Source organism: Melitaea cinxia, chromosome 23 (genome assembly GCF_905220565.1).
Source record: "Melitaea cinxia chromosome 23, ilMelCinx1.1, whole genome shotgun sequence".
Lineage (NCBI taxonomy): Eukaryota > Metazoa > Arthropoda > Insecta > Lepidoptera > Nymphalidae > Melitaea > Melitaea cinxia.
This window is the reverse complement of record NC_059416.1, coordinates 11,184,119-11,210,789: the sequence shown is the minus strand read 5'-3', so window position 1 is coordinate 11,210,789 and position 26,671 is coordinate 11,184,119. Positions and strand designations below refer to the sequence as shown.

Below are 26,671 nucleotides of genomic sequence, written 5' to 3'. Positions count from 1 at the left end.
ATTCACATTCATAAACACAGAGGGCTTGAGCACAATGCGGCGGTATGAATGCACAATCGCTATATAGGTCGCTGGCATTGAACAGAAAAGATTTGGAAATGGTGTTTGATATATTCAGGTACCTCATAAATAGTAGATGTACTAGATTATAACATTTAATTGTCGTTTTCTTAAATTTAATTTGAACATGAAAAAAAAAAAAATATTAAAGTACTTCAAAAAAGAAACGAAATAAAGAAACGAAAATATTTTGTCTCGTAAATATCAATTTTTCAGTTGCCATGTTCAAAATGCGAAAAACTTGGTTTAAGTATATAATTGGGCTTAGTAAGGAACCAATTTATTCACTTTATACAGCAAGTATCTAAGAATTAGATATTTATTAATAATAATAATCTTTAAAATCTTGACACTATGACAATTTTCTATATTAATTTTAGAAATCCATCTCACTGCCGTATCTACTCTGTTCTTAGGATCAAATTGTACAAGTGTTACTGTGAATCATAATTTATGGATATGGCAATAATATGCTAAGCTATGATTATGTTATGGCCATTGAATGTTCGATGTGGGACAATTGTCAGCACGGATAATGTCTTCCGATTCTACATATCTACTGAAACGCGAATTTGATTATGTACATTGCTGTATTGTTGTATATGAGAGTTGTTAAATAAGAAAAGGATAGTTGTATATAGTTGTATTTATCATAGATATTTGTAATGCCGTAAGTTTGTGTAGTATAATTGTATTTGCTCGCAAACGAAAAGAGAAAACGACTTTAATTCATAAAATCAGATCTCTATCAAATTTAAATGGGACCAAATGACACGCAGCACCTTTCAAACAAAGTAATAAATTGATCGATCACCAAAAGTTCTAAGGTAACATACAAAAAAAAATACAATCGAATGGAGAGAGGGATAGAGAGGATGCAGTGGTGTATTTAATACTTGTAATGGTAATTTTTGAGGTAGTAAATTATTATACTCAAAATCTGAAAATCACTTTTAAGCTATTGCTATCAACGTCAATAGTATTTATTAGTTAATAAAGATACGTTATTTGGACACTTCATCACTATCTATAGAGCATACATTCTAAATTTCAAGTCTCTTACTTCAAAAACATAGGACTTTTATACAAACTACCAACCCCCGTTTTACCCCCTTAGGGGTCGAGATTTGTAAAATCCATTCTTAGCGGGTGTTTACGCCCTATAAGGAGCCTATCAGCCAAATTTCAAGCTTGTAGGTGTTAAAGTTTCGGAGATTTCGTGATGAATAAATCAAACTACCATCCCCCGTTTTAACCCCAAAAGGGAGTTGATTTCTAAATATACATTATTTAGACACCTTCTCACCATCTATAGAGCATACATTTTATATTTCAAGTCTCTGACTTTAAAACCATAGGACTTTCATACAAACTTCCAACCCCCGTTTTACCCCTTTAAGGATCGAGTTTCATAAAATCCGTTCTTAGCGAATGTCTACGCTCTATAAGGAACCTACCTGCCAAATTCCAAGTTTGTAGATGTTATAGTTTCGGAAATTTCGTGATGAGTGAGTCAACCTACCATCCCCCGTTTTAACCCCAAAAGGGAGTTGATTTCTAAATATACATTACTTGAACACCTTCTCATCATTTATAGAGCATACATTTTAAATATCAAGCATCTTACTTCAAAAACATAGAACTTTCATACAAACTTCCAACCCCCGTTTTACCCCCTTAGGGGTCGAGTTTCGTAAAATCCGTTCTTAGCCGATGTCTACGCTCTATAAGAAACCTACCTGCTAAATTTCAAGTTTCTAGGTGTTATAGTTTCGGAGATTTCGTGATGAGTGGGTCAACCTACCATCCCGCGTTTGAACCCAAAAAGGGAGTTGATTTCTAAATATACATTATTTGAACACCTTCTCATTATCTATAGAGCATACATTTTAAATTTCAAGTCTCTTACTTCAAAATCATAGGACGTTCATACAAACTTGCAACCCCCATTTCACCCCCTTAGGGGTCGAGTTTCGTAAAATCCGTTCTTAGCGGATGCCTACGTCTTATAAGGAGCCTACCTGCCAAATTTCAAGTTTGTAGGTGTTATAGTTTCGGAGATTTCGTGATGAATGACCTTTCGCGTTTATATATATTATTACTAGCTGTGCCCGCGGCTTCGCCCGCGTTGAAATCAGTGTGTCACAAAGTTTTCCCGGCACACTTCCAGTTAAACTCTCATTATAATCGGCTTAGCCGTTCCGTAAACCTTCCTCTTGAACCGCATGAAAATCCGTTCAGTAGATTTTGAGGAAATCGATCACATACACTTTGGGGACTTTGTTTTATAATACACTAACTGTTGCCCGCGACTACATCCGCGTGGTTATGAAGATATGCATTACTATTAAGATGTTTAACGCATTTTTTTTTTTATTTCAGTCACTTGAAATGCTTATCACACTGAGTAACTTTTTAAAAGGCACAATTTAGTATAATTTAATACTTGTTTTTATAAAACCTCCCTATACACCACATTTTTAGTTTTATTTTCAGGCTGTATATGTTTCATACAAACTATCAACCCCAATTAAACCCCCTTAGCGGTGGAATATCGCTAAATCTCTCTACTCTACTACTATTATCTACTAACTATAATCTACCTCCCTGCCAAATTTCATCTTTATCCATCCTAGATGGATGGACCTTCCAGCTGTTTTTGGGTTCTGGTGATGAGTGAGTCAGTGACCTTTCTCTTTTATATATATAGATTACGATGTATTATTTGAACACCTCCTCACCATCTATAGAGCATATATTTTAAATTTCAAGTCTCTTACTTCAAAGACATAGAACTTTCATACAAATTTCCAACCCCCGTTTTATCCCCTTAGGGGTCGAGTTTCGTAAAATTTGTTCTTAGCGGATGTTTACGCTCTATAAGGAACCTACCTATCAAATATCAAATTTGTAGCTGTTATAGTTTCGGGGATTTCGTGATGAATGAGTCAATGTACCATTCCCCGTTTTAACCACGAAATAGAGTTGATTTCTAAAGATACATTGTTTAGAGACCTCCTCACCATCTATGGAGCATATATTTTAAACTTCAAGTCGTTTACTTCAAAAACATAGGACTTTCATACAAAATTCCTTCCCCCGTTTTATCCCCTTAGGGGTCGAGTTTCGTAAAATCCGTTCTTAGCAGGTGTCTACGCCCTATAAGAAACCAACCTGCCAAATGTCAAATTTGTAGCTGTTATAGTATCGGAGATTTTGTGATGAGTGAGTCAATCTACCATCCCCCGTTTCAACCCCAAAAGGGAGGTTATTTTTAAAGATACATTATTTGTATACTTTCTCATCATCTATAGAGCATATATTTTAAATTTCAAGTCTCTTACTTCAAAAACATAGGACTTTCATACAAACTTCCAACCCCCGTTTTACCCCTTTAAGGGTCGAGTTTCGTAAAATTAGTTCTTAGTAGATGTCTACGCCTTATAAGGAACCTACCTGTCAAATACCAAATTTGTAGCTCTTATAGTTTCGGAGATTTCGTGATGAATGAGTCAATCTACCATCCCCTGTTTTAACCCCAAAAGAGAATTTATTTCTAAAGATACATTATTTGGATACCTCTTCACCATCTATAGAGTATACATTTTAAATTTCAAGTAGCTTACTTCAAAAACATAGGACTTTCATACAAACTTCCAACCCCCGTTTTACTCCCTTAGGGGTCGAGTTTCGTAAAATTCGTTCTTAGCGGATGTCTACGATCTATAAGGAGCCTACCTGCTAAATTTCAAGTTTGTAAGTGTTATAGTTTTGGATATTTCGTGATCAGTGAGTCAACCTACGAACCCCCGTTTAACCCCAAAAAGGAGTTGATTTCTAAATATACATTATTTGGACACCTCCTCACCATCTATAGAGCATACACTTTAAATTTCAAGTCTCTTACTTCAAAAACATAGGACTTTCGTACAAACTTCCAACCCCCGTTTTATCCCCTTAGGGGTCGAGTTTCATAAAATTTTTTCTTAGCGAATGTTTACGCTCTATAAGGAACCTACCTATCAAACGTCAAATTCGTAGCTGTTATAGTTTTGGAGATGTCGTGATGAATGAGTCAATGTACCATCCCCCGTTTTAACCCCGAAAGGGAGTTGATTTCTAAAGGTACATTGTTTAGAGACCTCCTCACCATCTATGGAGCACACATTTTAAATTTCAAGTCGTTTACTTCAAAAACATGGGACTTTCATACAAACTTTCAACCCCCGTTTTATCCCCTTAGGGGTTGAATTTCGTAAAATTCGTTTTTAGCGGATGTTTACGCCCTATAAGGAGTCTATCTGCCAAATTTCAAGTTTTTAGGTGTTATAGTTTCGGAGATTTCGTGGTGAGTGAGTCAACCTACCATCCCCCGATTCAACCCCAAAAGGGAGTTGATTTCTAAAGATATATTATTTGAACACCTTCTCATCATCTATAGAGCATACATTTTAAATTTCAAGTCTCTTACTTCAAAATCATAGGACGTTCATACAAACTTGCAACCCCCATTTCACCCCCTTAGGAGTCGAGTTTCGTAAAATCCGTTCTTAGCGGATGCCTCCGTCTTATAAGGAGCCTACCTGCCAAATTTCAAGTTTGTAGGTGTTATAGTTTCGGAGATTTCGTGATGAGTGAGTGACCTTTCGCTTTTATATATATTATTATTATTATAGATTATAGATATATGTAATGCTGATACAATCCAAGTACTTCTTAACCCAAGATATTTCAATAGCCACAATAATAAATTACAAAACATTATTTTTTCATACACGAAATTATTTAAATCAGGGAGACGTCTTGGTCGAGAACCACGGGCTCCAAGCTCGATTTATGTAGTGTACCAATTTATTCAGGAAATATTAAATATCTCATTGAAATCTGACGAAATAATTTCCATTGAGAGGCTTTCATTTTTGTACTTTTAAATTCAAAGGATACTTATAAAAGATTATCTTCATCTTTATGTTTTCGTGTTTACTTAAATCTATTGCCAGTTCATTACCTAGAAAAATAATATTAATTATATAATAATATAAAAAATAAATTATATTTTTTAACTCAATTCATGAAGTCAGAATTAGGTGACGTATCTACGAACGATAAGAAATGTTATTTCATCGCTTCAAAAAATAACAATACTAGTCTTTTTTACCGGTTGCTGGTGATTTTATCCAGCACATAAGCTATTTATAGATTTTATCAACTAGAAGTAAATTTTCACGTGCTTGCGAATAGAAATATCACATTTAAAGTTTGTATGTGCACAAGCTCTTCAATTATTTTATACTAGCTGTGCCCGCGGCTTCATCCGCGTGGAATTTAAAAAAAAATATTTTTCAGTTCGCAGAGTTATAAAATAAATTAATTAAATGAATTCCTAGCCTAAGTTAAGTTAAGTTAGCCTTGTTACATCAGCTATCTGCCAGCAGAAGTCCCTTTAAAATCGGTTTAGCTGTTTTCGAGATTAGCCGGACAGACGGACAGATAACAATTGTAAAAAATGTTAATTTGGTATATGTACGAGTACCGTGTATAAATACATATGCATTTAGTAAAAAGCGGTTATTTTAATGTTACAAACAGACACTCCAATTTTATTTATATGATGATCATGAAGATGATGACGTTTGATTTTAGTAGTTTTTTGAATTTATCAAGTAATTAGGACTATTATAAGAAAAATTTTTAACCGAACATGTTTAAATCGCGAGTGAACAGGCTTCTTCTGGGCGAACTCGCTCCATCTTCGACCTCGTCTGTGCTCTAGAGCTAGACTGAGGTCAAGAGTAAGCCCATAACACAAAAAAAAAAGTATGATTTAAAATTGATGATTTAAAAGTTCGAATTTTGGTAAGAACGTTTTAATTTCCAGATCATTTTTTTTACTATTATTTGCATTATTATGACAAATGTTATATACACTTGCCATTGATATATATGTCAGAATATTTTACACATATTGCAGTCAATAAACGTGTCATAATGTATCTCTATGTAGATAGTATGTGAAGTAAATAAAATCTCCTTTACCTAGAATTTTATAATAACAATTGAGTTCATCCTTTACAAAAGTTTTAATAACTCAATTTGTTTTTTCTGTTATATTTCAAGAATTCGGTCATTGAATATATTTTCGATTAAAAACCAAGTTCCAACAAAACCGAAATCTTACATAAGTGATTTCATTTATCATAATAAATGTATACGATTTATTCAAATTGAGATATCCAAATTCAATACTCGCTCCACGTTGGCCGCTACGCAAATTGTCAATTACAAATCATCCGTTCATCGAACAATCTTTTCATTTCGTTCGATAGGACCCCATGATTCTGATTTATTGCATTTATTGAATGGTTCCGTTTACTGAAATATCTCAAACATCGATGTACATTTGGTATGCAAGCTGAATATTCATTTGGATTGTTCTTGTTTGGTAATTGTAATTATTGGTATGAATTTTGCGTTAAATGTTTCTTACTTGATTGATTGGCCTTTAGTTGTCGAAGTAAAGAGCATTGTCCATTTCTTTAGCTAGGACATTGTAATTTAATTAATTAGGTACTTATATAATTATTTAGAATCATAATCCACAGGAAAAAGGCGATACGCTAAATATTTTGCTTAGAGCAAAACTCGAGAGTGGGTTGAACAAATAGGCTGTATTAAATTTTGTCATAATTGGTAGAAGGTTTTTACGGAACGACTAGCCCGTTGGCGCAGTTTGTAGTGGCCCTGCTTTCTGATCTGCTGTTCGAGGGTTCGATTCCCGCCTGAGCCTGTGTGTGAGCCTGTAATAGTTATTTGTTTTTATTTATTTGTATACGTATTATTTCTATTTAGGTTAAAAAAATATTTCGCTATATCAGTTGGCTGTTATAGCAAAGCCGTAAAATAATCATTAAGTTGCTTACTATGGGAACAGACGACCGTGTGTGTGTGTGTGTTATGAAATATTTATTATTTATTTATTTAATGAAAAATTAAGAAAATAGGAAATTTTTAGAAAACGTCACGATTAATTAATATTCAAGCGTTTTCAGTTCGCAAATATGGACGATGTATGCCAGGTCAGTAATAAGCTTGTTTAGAATAAACTAAGATATTTAGATCCAAAATGGGGCAACCGTGTCAGATTTGCTAAATTCCTCACAAAGAAGAAAATATGAGTCTATGAATTGATTACGACTGGAATACATTTGCATATCGTGGTTACAGAGTCTAGTCATGAATATTCACAGGGCCAAGGATATAAAAACAGATATCCTGTATCGCTATAACACTGACGGACCGTTTGACAAACATGTTACAAGGCTAATAGTCCGCGTAGTAATAAACCGCGTGTGCGATAAATCCGACGCAACGCGACACAAAGCGACACGACACGTAGTACGTAAAGTAGCCATTTTACGTTATCGCACTAATTCACGTTGCGTGAAATTAGTGCCTCGGGCTGGATAAAAATATTATAGAGGGTTCGGTGAAAGAAATGGGTGTGTTTTGATGAGAACTTTGCCTCAAATTTAAATTTAGTTATTTTTAGTTCGACATAATTAGATAGGTAGGTTGTTTAACTCCCATTTACTTCAGCCTATCGCAGTCCACCGCTGGACATAGGCCTCCACAAGTTTTCGCCAAAAATGGCGTGAACTCATATGTATTGATCATAGTCACCACGCTGGGCAGGCGGGTTGGTGACCGCAGGGCTGGCTTTGTCGCACCAAAGACGCTGCTTCCCGTCTTCGACCTGTGTATATCAAAGTCAGCAGTTGTAAGATGTCCCCCATTGGTCAGCTTTTTAAGTTCTACGGTGGGAGTGGAACTGTGTTATCCCTTAGTTACCTCTTACGACACCCACGGGAAGAGAGGGAGTTGCTATGTTCTTTATTGCCGTAACCACACAGGATTGTAGGTATTGTGTGTAGGTTGTTAGGTAGATATAATCGTGTTTCTGTAGGTAGTTATAATCTAGATACAACTAAAAAATATTGCAGTGTCTGTTTGTAATATGAAATAACGGCTTTTTAATGCGTATATATCTATAATATAAAAATGAGTCGCTGAATGTGTTGCTAAGCGCAAAACTCGAGAACAGTTGGACCGATTTCGCTAATTCTTTTTTTAAAATATTCCTTGAAGTACGAGGATGGTTTTTACGGAGAGAAAAATTCTAAAAACAAAAAAAATAATAAAATTAAAGAATCGACTGGCGATACGAAGTTCGCCGGGTCAGCTAGTACAAAAATAATATTTTTTACATTTTTTACAACTTCTAATTAGTTACCCTTTGACTTTTGTCATACGAGTGTCACTTGGACCATCGCATCGTGATAAAATATATTTAAATTCTAACGACTATTTCTTTGAACACTATCAAGTGCTTCAAGCATTTTTTGATTAGACTTTGTGTGATTGAATTGTTTGCTTATTACATAAATTGCTAAGCAAAATTTAAAATATCTCTCAATTATGTCAATGCCTTTGTCTTTTATACCGGCATTAGCTTTTTAAAAGATTTGAATCAATACTGTACCACCCATAGCGGCTTGAAACAAACTATTCAAATTTTGATTGCAGTTTAATTTTTTTTTTCAATTTAGTTGTTTTGCAAATATCTTTGAAGTAATATTTATTGAAAAGAAAGATTATTGGTTTTATTTTTATTAACTTTACAATTTAAATTTTGCTCAACGTGCAATGGAACGGGCTATGCTTGGGGTCTCTCTCAAAGACAGGGTTAGAAATGCGACTATCCGCGAGAGAACGAAAGTAACCGACATAGCCCACAGAATTAGCAAGTTGAAGTGGCAGTGGGCTGGTCATCTGTGTCGCAGGACCGATGGCCGTTGGAGTAGACGGGTCCTAGAGTGGAGACCGCGTCTTGGCAAACGCAGTGTGGGACGTCCTCCGACCCGTTGGACCGACGATCTACGTAAGATTGCCGGTGTAGGCTGGATGAGGATTGCGGAAGACCGGGATGTGTGGCGCGAACTTGGGGAGGCCTATGTCCAGCAGTGGACTGCGATAGGCTGAAGTGAATTTTACAATTTATCAAAAAAACATGAACATAAATATACTTTACTAGCTGACCTGGACTTCGTACCGCCTTATTTTTTTTTAAATATATTAATTACATATCTACGATTTTATTTTTGAGTTACCCACACATTAGTAATTCTAAACATTTTTGAATATCATATCAAAAATTGACCGCTCCAGCGGGGTTCGAACCCGCGTCTCCGACTGACCGTGTCGGCGCTCTAGCCAATTAAGCTATGGAGCGATGTACCTGCTAGATCGAAATTTAATTACATATATCAAATAATATTAATTACATATATCAAAATAAAGTATAGCCTATATTTCAAGTTGGATCAAACTGCACACGGTGGGCAAATTTGATTAAAATCGGTTGAGTAGCTTAGGAGTCCATCGCTTTGTTAGCATTGGAAGGTCGAGATGTTCGTACAATTATATCAAAGAAGAGCTTAGAACTAATAAACAAATAAGTAATCGACCACATTATATTATACTGTTTTATGTATTTTACATGTATATACATAAATGTGTTCGTATGTATATGTGTCTATGTAGGTGTATGATATTTATAACATAACATAACAATACACTTTATTGTACACTAAAACAGAAATAATACATATCAGATTTCTTTTAACAAAGTATCATAAGGTACAAATGGCTGCCTTATCGCTAAAAAGCGAGGCAGGCAACCTAGGGGCAGAGGAGATGGTATGGTTTCGGTGTAGGTGTAAAAATTGTAACATAAACACGTGAATAATATTTTTTTTATTTTTTATTTAACCTTTAAGTATGGACGTGGAGTCTCACAGGCTACTCGATGTTTTCGTTTTCCTAGTTTCACCTATTTGCCCTAACTCCCAGCGGTTGAGCGGCTCAGTAGCTTTTGTTTTAGTTGTAAAACTACCAACGAGAGAGGGGGTTGCGTCTTCCAATGAATATCACCTAAGTAATGACCATCAAAATATTGACCGGAGCCTGTCAGGCTACACGTCCATTTTTGCCCTATGATATATTTTACAAGAGCGATTACGTTTGTATCAGATTTTGAAGTACAAAATGTCAAAAAACAATAAAGCCGGCAGTTTTAAATCAAAACGACCATCTACGAGTTCTGTTCAGGACCCCGTGAGAGAAAAATTTGTGCAGGAGATCCACTTTTGTGGTGAAGTGAGTTAGTTGTTATTAGCTTCGGATCAGTCTGACAATGAAGAGAGTACTGAAGATTTTTTTTATACTAGAGTCCAAACTGATACAAAATCATGAAAGTGACAGTGATGATGACCAGGACCAAGACCAAGACATAAGAGAAGAATCTTGTAGTTATAAAGATAGCCTATGGTATGGCTATATCGTGTCCTAGACTTGAGTACCATAAATGCGTACATCTTATATAAGATGCACCAAACAAAAGCTGCGGAAAGAGATTTAAAAAATTAGTACATGTGCTTGTGGTGCCTTATGTGCAAAGACGTTTTATAAATAAACGACTGCCAGGAGAGCTGAGGTTGACCATGACTCTAGTTTTAGGTATTTATATGGTTACAGAAGATGTCTAGGATCAAGAAACCAGTCAAGAAGCCAGAAGAGCATATAAAATCTGTTCCACGAAAAAACATAGGATGATTATCCATGTTTGTATTGGGTGCAACAAACCTGTGTGTCTCTAATGTTCTAGACCTTTATGCACTGACTGCCAATAAATTTACGTTATTTGACTGTTGTCAAAATTTTTTATATTTGTTATATAAAGTAGTTCTTTTGTGTTTTTGGTTTGTTATACATTATATTTTGAGAAAAAAAGACTTATTTTGTTATAGGAATAAGTTTGGCTGCTTTTATTACCTAAAAATGTAACCTAGTAGATTTCGATTGAAAAGAGCCATAGTTTTGGATTTTTAATATTTCTATAATTTTTTAAATAAAATTTGATTGTATAAGCACGTTATTTAATTGCTAAACTACATAACTTTAATATGTATTTAGTTTTAAAGCGAACTTATATCAAATTCTCCAAAAAAAATTTGTGTGTATATAGGAGCCTGTGAGACTACACGTCCACAGTAGTGTTAAGAAAAAATGACGTCCATACTTAAAGGTTAATAAGAGTTTAATCACTTAGTAATTACGTCACCCCCGTAACATAAATGATACAAAATGACAACAACAAAAACATAGCCCTATAACAATGAGTAACATTATACTTAGTTAAAAAAATAATAATAATGATAATACACCGCGGACCAAGAACAAAGCCACTTACGTGTGATTTTTTCTCGGTCCCCCAAATAATATTATACTCGTAAGTATGTAATTTATTACAGTAATTCACGTAATTTTTACCCTGTTATTTCTTGCACTGTCTACCCCGCTATATGACACTTTCTCTCATGACCATTGGTTGACAGGAAGAGATTTCTTCTAGGGATAAGTCCACCTTTGTCATTGGCACATAATTAATTTTCTGTATATTCTTTCTTTTTCTATTCTTTCTTCTATTAACTACGAAAACGCATGGAAGGATTTCTCTGGTAAAGTTAAGCCTATTCTATCTTTTGATCATTATAACAAGCTACTTACTAACTAGTAATAATTGCTTTTTTCTCATTAGTTGCGTTTATTTCATATCTCGTGGCGATATCGTCGTTAAGACTCTTAATAGCTTATTAATTCAAATACGATCATCATAGCGAGCGTTACGTGCGAGCCAGTACGTGTATACAATTTAAATTGTTGATCATTATGTCATACATGTTTAAAATTTCATTTCTAATAATAACATCCCATGTTAGTGAGTACGTTAGTAAGTATTGCTCTGTTATTATTACTTTTTTAAATAAATAAATAAGTTTAATGCACACAGTAACATGTAACAATTATTTAAAAATAAAGCTTAAAAAATAATTACAGAGCGTGCAACGGGCGGTCTTAACACTAAATAGTGCTCTCTTCCAGACTACCCACATTATTTCGTTTCCTAGTTTTTCTTATTTATTATTTTTCGTAGTCCACGTAACATTATAGCATTGGTGACAAGATGACTGATATGATCCTCGTACATAACAATAAAGTATATTATACACACATGTAAAGGCTGTATATATGTTGTCGTTGCGTTTGTGATTGAGTTATATGTGCTTCCGCGTCCCCTCTACAGGGTTAACATCTTACTGTATTTTTTTTTCTGTAGCTATCTAATGGTAAGCATTTTTCATACTATATATTTTAGAACACGTCTGAAAACGCTCAATGCAACACTTATTTCTCACTTCAAATCTATTGTTATTCTTTCACAATGCACACTTTTAACTACATTGAATAATTTATTTGTATTATTGTTTGTGAAATACTCACACATGAAGAAATTATAAACATTATTAATATCATATCAAAAATGTCGACTGTTATACCGACACGGTGAGTCGAAGGTGTGCGGGTTCGATCTTCGCTGGAACGGTCATTTACATTGAATAAGTTATCTCACTAATCACTTATACTTATCGAGTAGCAACGTTAACCGAAAAATAAATAATACTAACAGAATTTATTGTGTAACTACCCTGCAAAACAGATAGCAAAGTTAGCGACTGACTAATCGTAAATGAATATTAACCATTCGGAAGATGGTGTCACCATCTTTGTCTTTGTTAAATGAATAAAACAATAAGAGTAATATCTACGATTTTTATTTTTGTGTTACCCTCACATTAGGAATTCTAAACAATTTTTAATATCATATCAAAAATTGACCGCTCCAGCGGGATTCGAACCCGCGTCTCCGACTGACCGTGTCGGCGCTCTAGCCAATTAAGCTATGGAACGATGTACCCGCTAGATCGAAATTTAATTACATATATCAAATAATAATAATTACATATATCAAAATAAAGTATAGCCTATATTTCAAGTTGGATCAAACTGCACACGGTGGGCAAATTTGATTAAAATCGGTTGAGTAGCTTAGGAGTCCTTCGCATCGTTCGAATCCCGCTGGAGCGGTCAATGTGCTGTGTGGCTACGGCACTAAAGAATTTAGCCACCCCCTCTCTTCCCGTGGGTGTCGTAAGAGGCGACTAAGGGATAACAAGGTTCCACAACCACCTTGGAACTTAAGAAGCCGACCGATGGCGGGATAACCATCCAACTGCTGGCTTTGAAATACACAGGCCGAAGACGGGCAGCAGCGTCTTCGGTGCGACAAAGCCAGTACTGCGGTCACCAACCCGCCTGCCCAGCGTGGTGACTATGGGCAAAACACATGAGTTCACGTTATTTTTGGCGTAAACTTGTGGAGGCCTATGTCCAGCAGTGGACTGTATAGGCTGTAATGATGATACTTTGAAATAGTTTGTTCTATCATAGGCATATAACAAGCATGTATATTTAATCATTAGCTTTTTTATATTTATAGTGTGGCATTTTTTTTAAGTAACAAACTTTCAACTATTTCTATTATTATAAACAGTCCAAATTTATCCTACTATTTTTTGTTGTTTTTACTTTTATTTAATTGACTCTGCTTAAGCATATCACTACATAGTATAAAACAAAGTCACTTTCTCTGTCCCTGTCCCTATGTATGCTTAAATCTTTAAAACTACGCAACGGATTTTGATGCGGTTTTTTTTTTAATAGATAGAGTGATTGAAGAGGAAGGTATATGTATAATAACATCCATTAAATAGTGGAGAAATACTGTTATTTTTGAGGTTTCTAATGTGATGTCGTAAATAATTACATTTTTTCCGCTTACGTTGCAAACGCAGCTTGAACCCTACGAGATTTATCAAAATAATGTACTAAGTATTGTACACATTGAAAAGGTCTAAAGAAAACTCCGCTATAGTATATGTCTATCTCTTATGGATATCCCACAATGACATTTTTTTGTCATTTGCTTTTTACGACAAATAATATCTAATTTTCGGAGCGATTTCAACCGATACAGCATTAATCCTTATCTAATTAAATACCTTAAATACATTGATATATTTGATTTAATATAGATCTATATGACCCTTCACAGCATATGATTTAAATTAATATTTTCGAAGATATTACAGATTCAAAAATTGCGGTACGTAGCGTTTGCGGCAGTTCCGGCCGGCCGGAGCGGCGGGAGCGTGCCTATAAGTATAGTATAAAAAGTAAATAAGTAAAAATGTAGTGTATGAATTCAGATATTCCAAAGATAGCAGGAAATCTTCATGGTTTAGGGAAAGAAGAATTGTTTTACTCTAAAGTTAACCCGTGCGGGTCACGGGCAGTAATGAATAAATCAAAACTACTGGATCGATTTTAATCATTTTTTCAGTGAATGATATAGGCTATAATTATATTTTATACCCGTGCGAAGCCGGAGCGGGTCGCCAGTTATCTATAAATATAATTATACTCTTGAACATATTAAAATTACGAACGGTTGAAATTAGGACAGAAATTTTGCGACGCATAAAATTATTAAATAAAACGTAATAGCTTTAAATCTAATTTTATGCCCAAGAAAAATGTAGGGACATTCTTGAAATACTGCATAGTATGTAATATATTCATAAACAGGCACCAAATTATAAAGATGTACGAAAGTGGTTATTTCGCAAAAAGAGCGACTTCATCCAGACGACCTTCAAGCAAAGGACACGATATAGTAGCAGCGGTTACAATGAGTACAAAAATAATGTAAAAAAAGAATGATAACATTTCTTAGAATTACAATAAGTACCAACTTACACTTAAAAATCTAACAGAAACTCTATTTCAATCGATATTTTTCCATTAGCGTTATTATTGTTAAAACGACCTTTTTTCGAAAAAATAATCCGTATTTTTCACATTGTGAATTGTAATCTGATATTAAGACTTGGTAATTTAACAACAGCTGTTTCCGATAGCCGTTCCAATATTACACGACAAATGCATTTCAATTTAGAGGATTGGGAAATGGGGCGGATTGTTTTTGTTAAAGCCTGATGGTCCGGACGTTTTAGTGAGGATTGGACTAAGAAATTCTCTTGAAATATAAGGATTTCCTTTCTACGTTTTCTTTTACGATATGAAAATAATTTAATAATTATGAAGAAATTGAGCTCTTGAAAATTTATATTTGTAAATCCAATTTAAGAGAGGCGATATGTCTCTGTTGAAGAATAATTATGAAGAAATTGAGCTCTTGAAAATTTATATTTGTAAATCCAATTTAAGAGAGGCGATATGTCTCTGTTGAAGAATAATTATGAAGAAATTGAGCTCTTGAAAATTTATATTTGTAAATCCAATTTAAGAGAGGCGATATGTCTCTGTTGAAGAATTACAGACCGATCTCACTTCTGAGCCACGTCTATAAGCTGTTTTCGAGGGTTGTTACGAATCGTCTTACCAGAAGACTCGACGAATTCCAACCACCAGAGCAGGCTGGGTTTCGAAATGGCTACAGCACCGTAGACCACATACTGACAGAAACCCAATTTGGCGTTACTACTAACTTCATAATTCTATGATTTTCAAAAAAAAGCCCATCAAAAAGTATAATCTAAAAAAAAACACGCACACATATACACATACAAAAATTAATAAACACGCCAATCAATCATAAAAAAATTCTTCTGTTCCCACAACTGTTTGACAACTCACATATGAATGTATTTTATGTACTTTGCAGTATACGTCGTCGGACAGTCTCAAAGACAGCCTTTACCGTTTCCTCATCTGACGGAATTTAATATATCGGATATCGGTAAGCCAGTGCATATATTCGAAGGGATTGACTACGATCAGCTGCCGAACAATTTGAAAAATGAGTACAATGATTGTTATAGTGAACATTACAAATGTATAAGATTAAGGTAAGATAAGTGACTTTTAAGGTAAATGACTATAAATGATTATTAAGGTAAGTGACTGTTAAGCGTACAAATGTTACAAGGTGATATTGGATTAATCTATACAAATAAATAAAATTGGAGTGTCTGTTTGTAATATTAAAATAACCGCTAATTACTAAATGTATACAAGGTACATATAATAAAATAACACTTTTTTACAATTTTTGTCCGTATTATTGTCAAATTCGTGGGTGCAGCTAGTTAATAATAAATCTGAAAATTAATCAAGCTTATAATAACAGTATTTTATTTAAAAAAAATATTGATTTCATTTATTATATTTATTTGCTTCTATATATATTTATATTGATTTATTAACATTAGTTATAAGTTGTTTTTATAAATCTAACGTTAAGATATGGACTATGTCTGAAACAAAATAAACAAATAAATAAAAGTAACGCGACAATAGTTTGTAGCAGTATACAATAATGGAATACAGTAAAGTTTACTATCAAATCGGATAAATGAAATTGAATACGAAAAAAAAATTAACACTCACAACACGAGCCTGGAATGAATTTTATTGGACATTTCGACGTTTCGCTCCGATTCCACTTTTTATATCATATTTGAACTTTTACTTTCCGTCAAATTGGATTTTGTGAGCACTTTGACACAAAATCATTGAAGATCGACACTATATAAACTGTATAAAAATATTTACTACGTAAAGACATATTCTTTAGACATATTTTATTACAGCGCTAGAGTACCGCTTTCACATATACTCGTATGTAAAGACCTTTACCCGACAACTTTACTTGACAAAAAATTATGTAGGGTAGTTCAGGTAGGAACGAAGTTCTTTCGGATAGTATAGAAGCAACACAATTTGAAAAAAAAAGTTGATTTTTTTATATATTTTCTAGTTCTTGATTTTTTTAATTTTGTTGGTTGTTTTTTAATTAAGTACATAAAAGTATTTAGGAAATTTAGTATTTTAGAAAATAATAAACACCGTAAAATAAAATAAATCAAACAAAATAATAAACTAAAATTTTTCCAACGAACTATAATTTGGGTATCTTTAAATCAAGAGTGAATAGGCATCTTCTAGGCAAGTGTGCACGACCTTAGGCTGCATCTTCACTTGCCATCAGGTGAGATCGCAGTCAAGCGCTAGTCTATATATTTAATAATTGTGTTTGCTCGCAAACGAAAAAAAAACCGACTTCAATTACATCGACGAGTAATACAACGTAGATCGACTTACTCAAAAAGTAGTTATCAGATCTCAATAAAATTTATATGTGACCACATGACAAACATCAGCTTTCGATTAAATTAAAAAATATTAATGTCGGTACACCCATTAAAAAGTTATTGCGGATTTTCAAGAGTTTCCCTCGATTTCTCTGAGATCCCATAATCAGATCCTGGTTTCCTTATCATGGTACCAAACTAGAGATATCTTCTTTCTAACAAAAAAAGAATTATTAAAATCGGTACATCCAGTAGAAAGTTATGCGGTATAATACAACGTAGGTCGACGAAAAAAGCGTCAAGTAAAAACGCATTATTAGATATAACTCGAAAAGTAGTTGTTAGATCTCAAATAAATTTAAATGGGACCAATTGGCACACACCACCTTTCGATTAAAATAAAATTTGTCGAAATCGGTCCACACGGTCAAAAGTTCTGATGTAACATACATAAAAAAAAAAAAAAAAAAAAAAAAATACAGTCGAATTGAGAACCTCCTCCTTTTTTGGAAGTCGGTTAAAAAAAATAATAATAATAATTCAAACTATTAAGTGAAATTAAAAAAAAAAACATGTGTTTTTATTTATTTTTGTCGACAGTATAAAATTACATAAATAATTAAAAAAAAAGTTTACTAGTAATATTTTGGTTTTATAAGCGTCACATTATATAGTCGTGTGACTGATATTACGTCACTTCTGTTATATATTTTTCTTACGGTTTTAGCATCATATTTTTTTCAATTCGGTCGCCCAGCCTGCCGCAAGAAACTTCGTTCCAATAAATGTCACCTAATTTTGTCGAAATGTACAAAAATCAGTTATACTATCCATTCCATATATCATCTATAATTTAAAAAAAAAAAAAAAAAAAAAATTACCTTCTAAATTTAAACTTTCTTTTTTTAAACGGTTTTATTTAGCTCACCCCGTTTGTTTTATTTTTTATTTATTATTTATTCTTGGGTCAAATTTAGTAATTCAAATTTCACCCTCTTCCTGTCAACCGATTAATCTGAAATTTTGTATACACTTTGGATTTTGGTGACAATACAATTATGTTTATTCATTATCATTATAAATTCAAGATGGCCGCCGCTACAAAATGGCGGATAATTCATGTTTTATTAATCCCATCAATATGGGTATCAAATGAAAGGGCTCAACAAGCAGAATACAATATACTATAAAAAATTGAAATCCAAGATGGCGGCTGCTACAAAATGGCGGATAACGTAGGTTTTATCAATCCCATCAATATGGGTATCAAATGAAAGGGCTCAACAAGCAGAATACAATATACTATAAAAAATTGAAATACAAGATGGCGGCCGCTACAAAATGGCGGATAACGTAGGTTTTATCGATCCTATCAATATGGGTATCAAATAAAAGGGCTTGACAAGAAGAATACAGTGCACTATACAACCTCAATATTTAAGATGGGCCTTGCAATAATGAAGCACTAAATGAATTAAACAGAATGCGAAATAAAAACTAAAAACTAGAAAATAAAAATAGGTAAAAAAACTTTTTAAGTTAAACGGTTTTATGTTAAACATACATTGCAATGTTTAAGATAAATGTACTAAAAACCAAAAAATAATAAAATAGATACAGTCGTGGGAATTATAAACATATGCATAGACTAGACTAAAATAAAACCGTGGGGCACGTCAATTGTCTACAAATTATCGACTTAATGTGCGATAGAAGAATCGTTTAATTCGTCGTTAAAATAGGCAGTTGGCCCGCAGACGGTGAGGAAATTACTTACTATTTTCTTGCTCATGGAAATTCCAATAGTTATACACTCCATGTAAATAAAAGAGATGTTTCAACTAGTTTATCGTTAGACATTCACACTGCTGGCTGGCGAGGAATCGTTTCACTGCTCGTAGTTTGTCTTTAATCGACAAAACATATGATAAAAGTACTACTCGCTCACCACTATGAAACCCTAAAACTCGATTATAATCGAGCTTGCTAGCTTGTTTCCACATTCTAGCCCTACTTATCACACGTCCATCTTTGTCGGTTGAACAACTGCCTAATTATAGTGTAACATTACAAAACAAACATTTTAATCAACGATTGTAGACAATTGACGTGCCCCACGGTTTTATTTTAGTCTAGTCTATGCATATGTTTATAATTCCCACGACTGTATCTATTTTATTATTTTTTGGTTTTTAGTACATTTATCTTAAACATTGCAATGTATGTTTAACATAAAACCGTTTAACTTAAAAAGTTTTTTTACCTATTTTTATTTATACAACTAGAGCGGCAAACAAGTATACGGCTCACCTGATGGTAAGAGATTACCGTAGCTTATAGACGTCTGCAACACCAGAAGCATCGTAAGCGCGATGCTGACCCAATCCCCAATCCCCCCTAGGATCTCTGGTCACCTTACTCACCAATAGGAAAACAATACTGCTTGAAAACAGTATTATTTAGCTGTGGTCTTCTGTAAGGACGATGTACTACCCCAGTTGGACTGCTCCATATTTTGAGCAAGAAATTCCTGCTGTACCCGATCTCAGTCTTTCTTTTATAAATAAGAAAGATCTAAAGAAGTAATACTGTTTACTGCATATTCACGGATAACTAAACAACCAAGAGATATGAAATGTAACTACTGGACAAGACTTAAAACAAAAGAAATTTTTTGTTTCAAATACAATTACTCACTCTTTGAACATCTGCTTTAGTGATAATTTCTATACCTCTACTTCAAAAGGCAGGACAGTGTCGCTTTAATAATGTACTTGATGTTGGTTCTCATTTGTTTCAGGACTCATTTCAACCCAGTTTGTGGTTACGATATGAGAACTTATACATACAAAATGTACTTTAGCCAGTGCCACTTGAACTTGGTGAATTGCAACGCAATGGTGTTATATGGTAAAGGAATGTACGGAACTAATATTAGGGATCGTACGTATTTAGAATGTATTTACTACCTTCTTATTTAAATTTATATGTATATCTTGTTTGTGAGCTTTTTATGAATGGGTAAGTGCACGAAGGCATGAATGCAGAGGCGATGAAAATCTGGAGAGAGTGATTGTAGTTGGGAACACGGAGGGCAAAAGATCGCGCGGTCTTTCGCCAACGAGATGGGCAGATCAAGTCAAAAACTCATCTGTCACTAAGTTTTACACGGTCGTAAGAGACGCCATGGACAGAGACCGGTGGAGGCAAATCATCCGCTCCAGATACAATCCTGGTGCTGACCACGATCCTCAAACATGAGAGACCGACAAGAGAGAGAGAGAAATGCATGAATAACAAGCACTCTGGTGTAGTGATGCGTGAGCCTTGTTGACACCTGTACACCGGCGGATTCGATTTCCGCTCGGGATTAGGGTGACCCAAAAAAAATCATAAAAAATATGTAAGTTTACAATGTTTTAAGAGTCTCCTCTTAATGGCAGGTCAAAAAAATGTTTTTAAGTGTCACTCCAAATTATTAAAACTTCTAAAATCGTCAAAATCGTTTTTTTTTTTTTTAATTGTATTTTCAGGTATCGTAGTATTTATGGGCGAAGGATATAAATGTCGACAATACGTGAGGACTAATGAATTCATGAAAGAAAATGCTACTAAGCTCTACTAGAGTAGTAAAGACTTCGTGTTGATCGCTACGTTTGTCGCTTTCTTCTAGAATATTATCTTGTGACGTATTTTTTCATCTTTGCACATTTTTATACTTTTGTTTTTATGTTTAATCAATAAAATATATCCTCGTTATTTTGAAACATAGAAGTGTCATAATTTTTGGGAAAAATAGATAATATCTTATTTTTTAAGGTATCGTTTTTTTTTTTACCTGTTTTATTATTTAACAGTAAGTCTGTTCTTTAAATAACAAAATAGTAATTTACGATAAGTTACTACTTTTTTTACTATTCCTTAGAGCTTGTTAGTACCATGCATATTTTTCTGTACAAGGCCGTCAACAATAGATCACACGCCTTAAAATCCTCTTTTTTACACCTCTTTTTTACAAAATTTTTTTCATTAATTATGTTTGTGGAAAATATAATTGTATTTGCTCGCAAACGACAAAAAACCGACTTTAATTACATTGACTAATAATACAACGTAGATATAACTCAAAAAGTACTTTAGATCTTGATTAAATTTAAATGGAACAACATGGCACCACCTTTCGATTAAAAATAATCATTGAAATCATCATAGTCAAAAATTCTAACGTAAAATACATTTAAAAACTATCGAATTGAGCATCTCCTTTTTTGAAGATGATTAAAGCATACTTTACCCACTAAGAATATTAATTATAATTAACTGCAATATTTCACTTTTATTATTTATGTTTGATTCTTAACCCATTCATCTTCACTGTAAACGTTCACTCACCGCTGAATCAGACGTCAGTCCCGCCGTTGATGTATAGACGTACCTGCAACGATGATTTATATTATTTGTAACATTCTATATAGTATATACTAGCTGTAATATATGGTTTTGCCCCCAATTTAGCTGTTACTTCTTCGCTTATTTTTACCATACGATTAAGGGTAGTTTTGTCCAAATTGTATGTGTTTCCTTAATTTTTCAAGTTTTTTTACGACAGAATGTATAAATTCCAGACACAAAACGTTTGTACAGGGGTGCTCCGAATTTACAATTTTGATACGTTTATTTTTTTAATGATTACTAAAAACAATGCTTAATGATTAATTAACATAAAGTTAATTACTATGCATCAATAGGTAATTGACAAAAAAAATATAGAAATTAAATTAACTACTAAAGATTTAACTCTAAAGTGAATAATATATAATCCATCCATCTACATATATACCATTTCCACTGCCCAAAGACTGTCTGGAAGGGATCGCTCATTAGCGATAAGGTCGCCTTTTGTAATTATCTTCTGTTTTTATTTTTGTAATTCTGCTCACTCTTGGTGTACAATAAAGAGTTTTTATTATTATTTTCGGTATTTTTTTTTCTCAGCCTTTGGCTGGTTTTTCTGCATTTACGGGTCAAAACCAAGTAAATGCAGCGTGTGGTGTGTTAAAATTATGTGTTGTGTGGGATTTCGTGTTCGTCAATTTGCAAGAACTTTCTTACGATTCGGCATGTATTTAAAATGGCGGCTTTTTGTAAGGTGATATAAAGAGTTTCGTTTAATTCTAGTAGTTTAAGACTATGTAACAGATGGTTTGGGATAACACCTGTCGTGGAAAGAGCTATTGGGATTATGTATACTTTATTTTGGTTCCAAATTCTAGCTACTTCCTCCTTTAGTTCAGTATATTTGTTGATTTTTTCAGAAATTGTTTTTTGTAGGTTATGAGTGTTGGGAACAGCAATATCTATCAGATAGGTTATTTTATTTAATTTATCTTGGAGAATTATATCCGGTCTATTGTAGTGGATGGTTCTGTCTGTAAGTATTGCGCGATCAAAATAGAGCTTATGTGTGTCGTTTTCTAAGACTGTTTGTGGCTTATATTTGTAATAAGGTGTGTTTGTGTTCTGTATGAGTTTGTGTTTTAGTGCTAACTTTTGGTGAATTATGTTGACTACTTGGTTATGTCTATGTGTGTAATCTGTTTGTGTAAGTGTTGTACATGCCCCGGTAATGTGTTGGATGGTCTCTGGTTGAACGTGGCATTTGCGGCATTTATCGTTTGGTATTGAGGAGTCTTTGATTATAAATTTTCTGTAGTTTTTAGTGTTGACTATTTGATCCTGTATCGCTATTATAAATCCTTCGGTCTCTGGAAATAGGTTTCCTATTTTAAGCCATTTGTTTGAGGCTGCGGTGTTTATGTGGGGTTGTTCTAGATCGTGAGGATGGCGGCCGTGTAATACTTTTCGTTTCCAGCTATCTAGTTTTTGTGTTTGAAGATCGTTACTTTCGGTATTTAGAGAGCTTATGTCTTCGTGTAAGTTTAGTGGAGTATAGTTAAAATCATTTTGAACTATGGCTTTATGTATTTCGCTAGTCTGTGATTTTAAGAGAAAAAAAGCTTTTAAATTGCCGACTTGTTTTTGACAGAGATGATTCAAATCAATAAGGCCCCTTCCTCCATATTCTCTTTTGATAGTAAGTCTTTCTATTGCAGATTTTGGGTGTAGATTATTGTGTTTAGTGAGTGTGGTGCGTATCGTGCGCTCTATTTGTTCTATGTCTGTTTTTGTCCATTTTATTATACCAAATGAGTATGTAAGAATTGGGATAGCGTATGTATTTATAGACTTAATGAGATGTTTGCCTGTTAGTTTAGTTTTACAAAGAGCATTAACTCGTTTTTTAAATTCTATTGTTAAAGTGTTTTTGATTTCTGTGTGATCTAATCCTTTAAGTTGTTTATATCCTAAGTATTTATACAAATCGGTGGGTTCCATGGCTGTAATTATATCGGTATCATTAACTACATAATGGCCTGGCCGTATCTTGCCTCGTTTAATGTGAAGTGTTCTACATTTATCCAAACCAAATTCCATATTAATATCTTTGCTAAATTGTGCTGTAGTATCTATTAATTTTTGCATTTCCATTTCTGTTTTTCCATATAGCTTAATATCATCCATATATATGAGATGAGAGACTATTGTATCTTGTTTATCGTATTTGAGGCAATATCCGGCCCGACAACCACGCAGCAAATATGACAGGGGGTTTAAGGCTAGGCAAAACCACAGAGGACTCAAGGAATCGCCTTGATAGATCCCCTTTCTAATGATTATTTCTCTAGTTGTGATGTTAGTTCGATTCGCGGTCAGATAAAGTGTGGTTTTCCATCTGGACATAATATCACTTAAAAAGTTTATTATTTTCGGGTTTATTTTGTATATTTGTAATATTTTAATTAGCCAAGAATGTGGGATACTGTCAAAAGCTTTTTTATAATCTATATATGTGCAATGTAGGTTTCTATTTTTTGAAGTCGCATGTTTGTGAATAGTAGAATCAATTATTAGCTGTTCCTTACATCCCATGTGGCCTCGCCTGCATCCTTTTTGTTCTTCCGCTATTATATTATATTGTTCAACATGTTTATTGATTTTTGTTGTTATTGCTGATGTTAAGATTTTGTATATAGTTGGTAGGCATGTAATAGGTCGGTATTGTGAAGGTTGTGGAGAAATCTGTGATTTAGGCAGCATATAGGTTATTCCAGTGGCAATGAAATCTGGAATTTTTTGTTTACCAATATTATTATTATTATTATTATTATACAATTGTGTTTGCTCGCAAACGAAAAAAAAACGACTTGTATTACATAGACAAGTCATACAACGTAAGTTGACGAAAAAAATTAACAAACGCCCTAGTCGTCACTACGATTTTCGAGGGTTCCCCTCGATTTCTCTAGGATCCCATCATCAGATCCTGGTTTCCTTATCATGGTACTACCCTTGGGATATCTTCTTTTAAAAAAAAAAAGAATTATCAAAATCGGTTCATAAACGACGAAGTTATCCCCAAACATACATAAAAAATATATACGGTCGAATTGAGTAACCTCCTCCTTTTTTAAGTCGGCTAATAAGAGAGATGAAATTACAAATTTATAATTAAGTGAAAGCGATATTTAATTACACATATTTTAGAAGCGTTTCCTCCAACATCTAGCTCCTCAGTGCATGTTCTGTGAAACGACGTCAACAATTAAGGCAATTATGTTCGTACTTTAGTATTCAATTTAAATGCGACAATAAAACAAACACGTGCCTTGTTACGGAAATAACAAGGAATACCTATAAGTTAAATTGCATATCATATTACAAACGAGTGATATAAAAATATTAAATTGAAATATGTTATTTGACTTACGAATTAAACAATCAGTTAAAATTAAAACAGCCTTTTCCAAATTCGTTTTTACCATCCCATAATGTTTTCTAATCGTAAATTTTTTGGTATTTGAGAGTATCGAAATCCGAATAATATGTTGTCATCCTCCCAAACCTTGTTTATGTTCTTAGTTCTTTTCCAGTCCCTTTAATTTCTTTAGCCGAAAATGTATTTTGTCTTTATGAGCAGTGTTGATCACCAATCCCTGTCTTACGGTTAAAATGTTTAATTATTATTTATTTATTTTTATGTGATAAGCAGTGCAACAAAATCAATGAACAGTTTAGCAGATCACTGTGTAAATAAACATAAAATACCTGTTTATGAAGAATTATAAATCTATACTAATTTTATAAAAAATACTCATTCATTACAGCCTATACAGTCCACTGCTGGACATAGGCCTCCACAAGTTTACGCCAAAAATAACGTGAACTCATGTGTTTTGCCCATAGTCACCACGCTGGGCAGGCGGGTTGGTGACCGCAGTACTGGCTTTGTCGCACCGAAGACGCTGCTGCCCGTCTTCGGCCTGTGTATTTCAAAGCCAGCAGTTGGATGGTTATCCCGCCATCGGTCGGCTTCTTAAGTTCCAAGGTGGTTGTGGAACTTTGTTATCCTAGTCGCCTATCTTAGTCGCCTCTTACAACACCCACGGGAAGAGAGGGGGTGGCTAAATTCTTTAGTGCCGTAGCGACACAGCACAAAAATACTCGTGTATTTGATATTCCATTTACCAAAGTTAAAGTATTGCATATATAATGTTATAGTATGTTTTTTTTTCACAAATTAACGCGGATAAAACCGCGGGACACAGCTGTTATTGTATAAATTTAAATATTCTATTATAACGTTAGCGTAATGAGATTTATGTATCAAACTTTGGTGTGTTAATTACAATTAACTTAAAACAAATACATAACCCATTCTATTATTAATCTGGTTATCAATTACCATATCATCTTACAAGATTAAACATCGATTACCATCAAGATCGGAAAGTGAGACGGTTTACGTTCGAGGAGTTTTAGTAATGTTATGGATTGAATTCAATAAGCTTTGGTAGAGGCATGTCAAAAGTTAACTGAACAACTGAACATATAATTAAGCACACAACTAACAACAAAGTATTAATCAATCGAGAGTTTCGAGAATATGGGATCTGGAACGTCATCGAAATATCGGCAGTTTCAATATAAATCGCTGTAAGTCTACGAGACTCAAAAGTAATATTGATATTAATTCGTTTATTAAGTAGGTAGTGTCATTTTAATAGAGTTTTACTAATTAGCACTATAGTGCTAGTTGAGTGTTTCATTATTAACCATTTAGACCTAACTGAATTCTTATATGTTACTTTTTTTAATGTTATAATTACGTTATATTACAAACTGAGGTAGGGCACAGCAGGAATTTCCTGCTCAAAATATGGAGCAGCCCGACTGGGGTAGTACCTCGACCTTACAGAAGATCACAGCAAAATAATACTGTTTTCAAGCAGTATTGTGTTCCTGTTGATGAGTAAGGTGACCAGAGCTCCTGGGGGGATTGGGGATTGGGTCGGTAACGCGCTTGCGATGCTTCTGGTGTTGCAGGCGTCTATAAGCTACGGTAATCGCTTACCATCAGG

At 33.8% G+C, this 26,671-nt stretch overlaps 2 protein-coding genes and 1 long non-coding RNA gene across 3 annotated transcripts in view; 1 reads left to right on the top strand and 2 right to left on the bottom strand.

Annotated features, from left to right (window-relative positions):
* LOC123665033 (octopamine receptor beta-2R) overlaps nucleotides 1–26,671 on the bottom strand; it is a 251,186-nt gene that overhangs the window by 147,084 nt on the left and 77,431 nt on the right. Inside the window, exon 2 of the mRNA XM_045599394.1 lies at nucleotides 21,585–21,627. The gene's annotated coding sequence lies outside the window, so the exon portion shown is untranslated. The remainder of the gene's footprint in view (nucleotides 1–21,584; nucleotides 21,628–26,671) is intronic.
* On the top strand, nucleotides 20,004–21,018 carry LOC123665038. The gene is made up of 2 exons (XR_006744970.1): nucleotides 20,004–20,135; nucleotides 20,726–21,018. It is a non-coding gene; the product is annotated as an uncharacterized LOC123665038 (long non-coding RNA).
* LOC123665131 lies at nucleotides 22,254–23,774 on the bottom strand. The gene has a single exon (XM_045599477.1). It carries the CDS (start codon nucleotides 23,772–23,774, stop codon nucleotides 22,254–22,256), a length of 1,521 nt encoding a protein of 506 aa, XP_045455433.1.

What these genes read in the sequence shown, in the direction of transcription:
- LOC123665131 (XM_045599477.1), bottom strand. Translation starts at nt 23,774, where the DNA reads ATGGATGATATTAAGCTATATGGAAAAACAGAAATGGAAATGCAAAAA.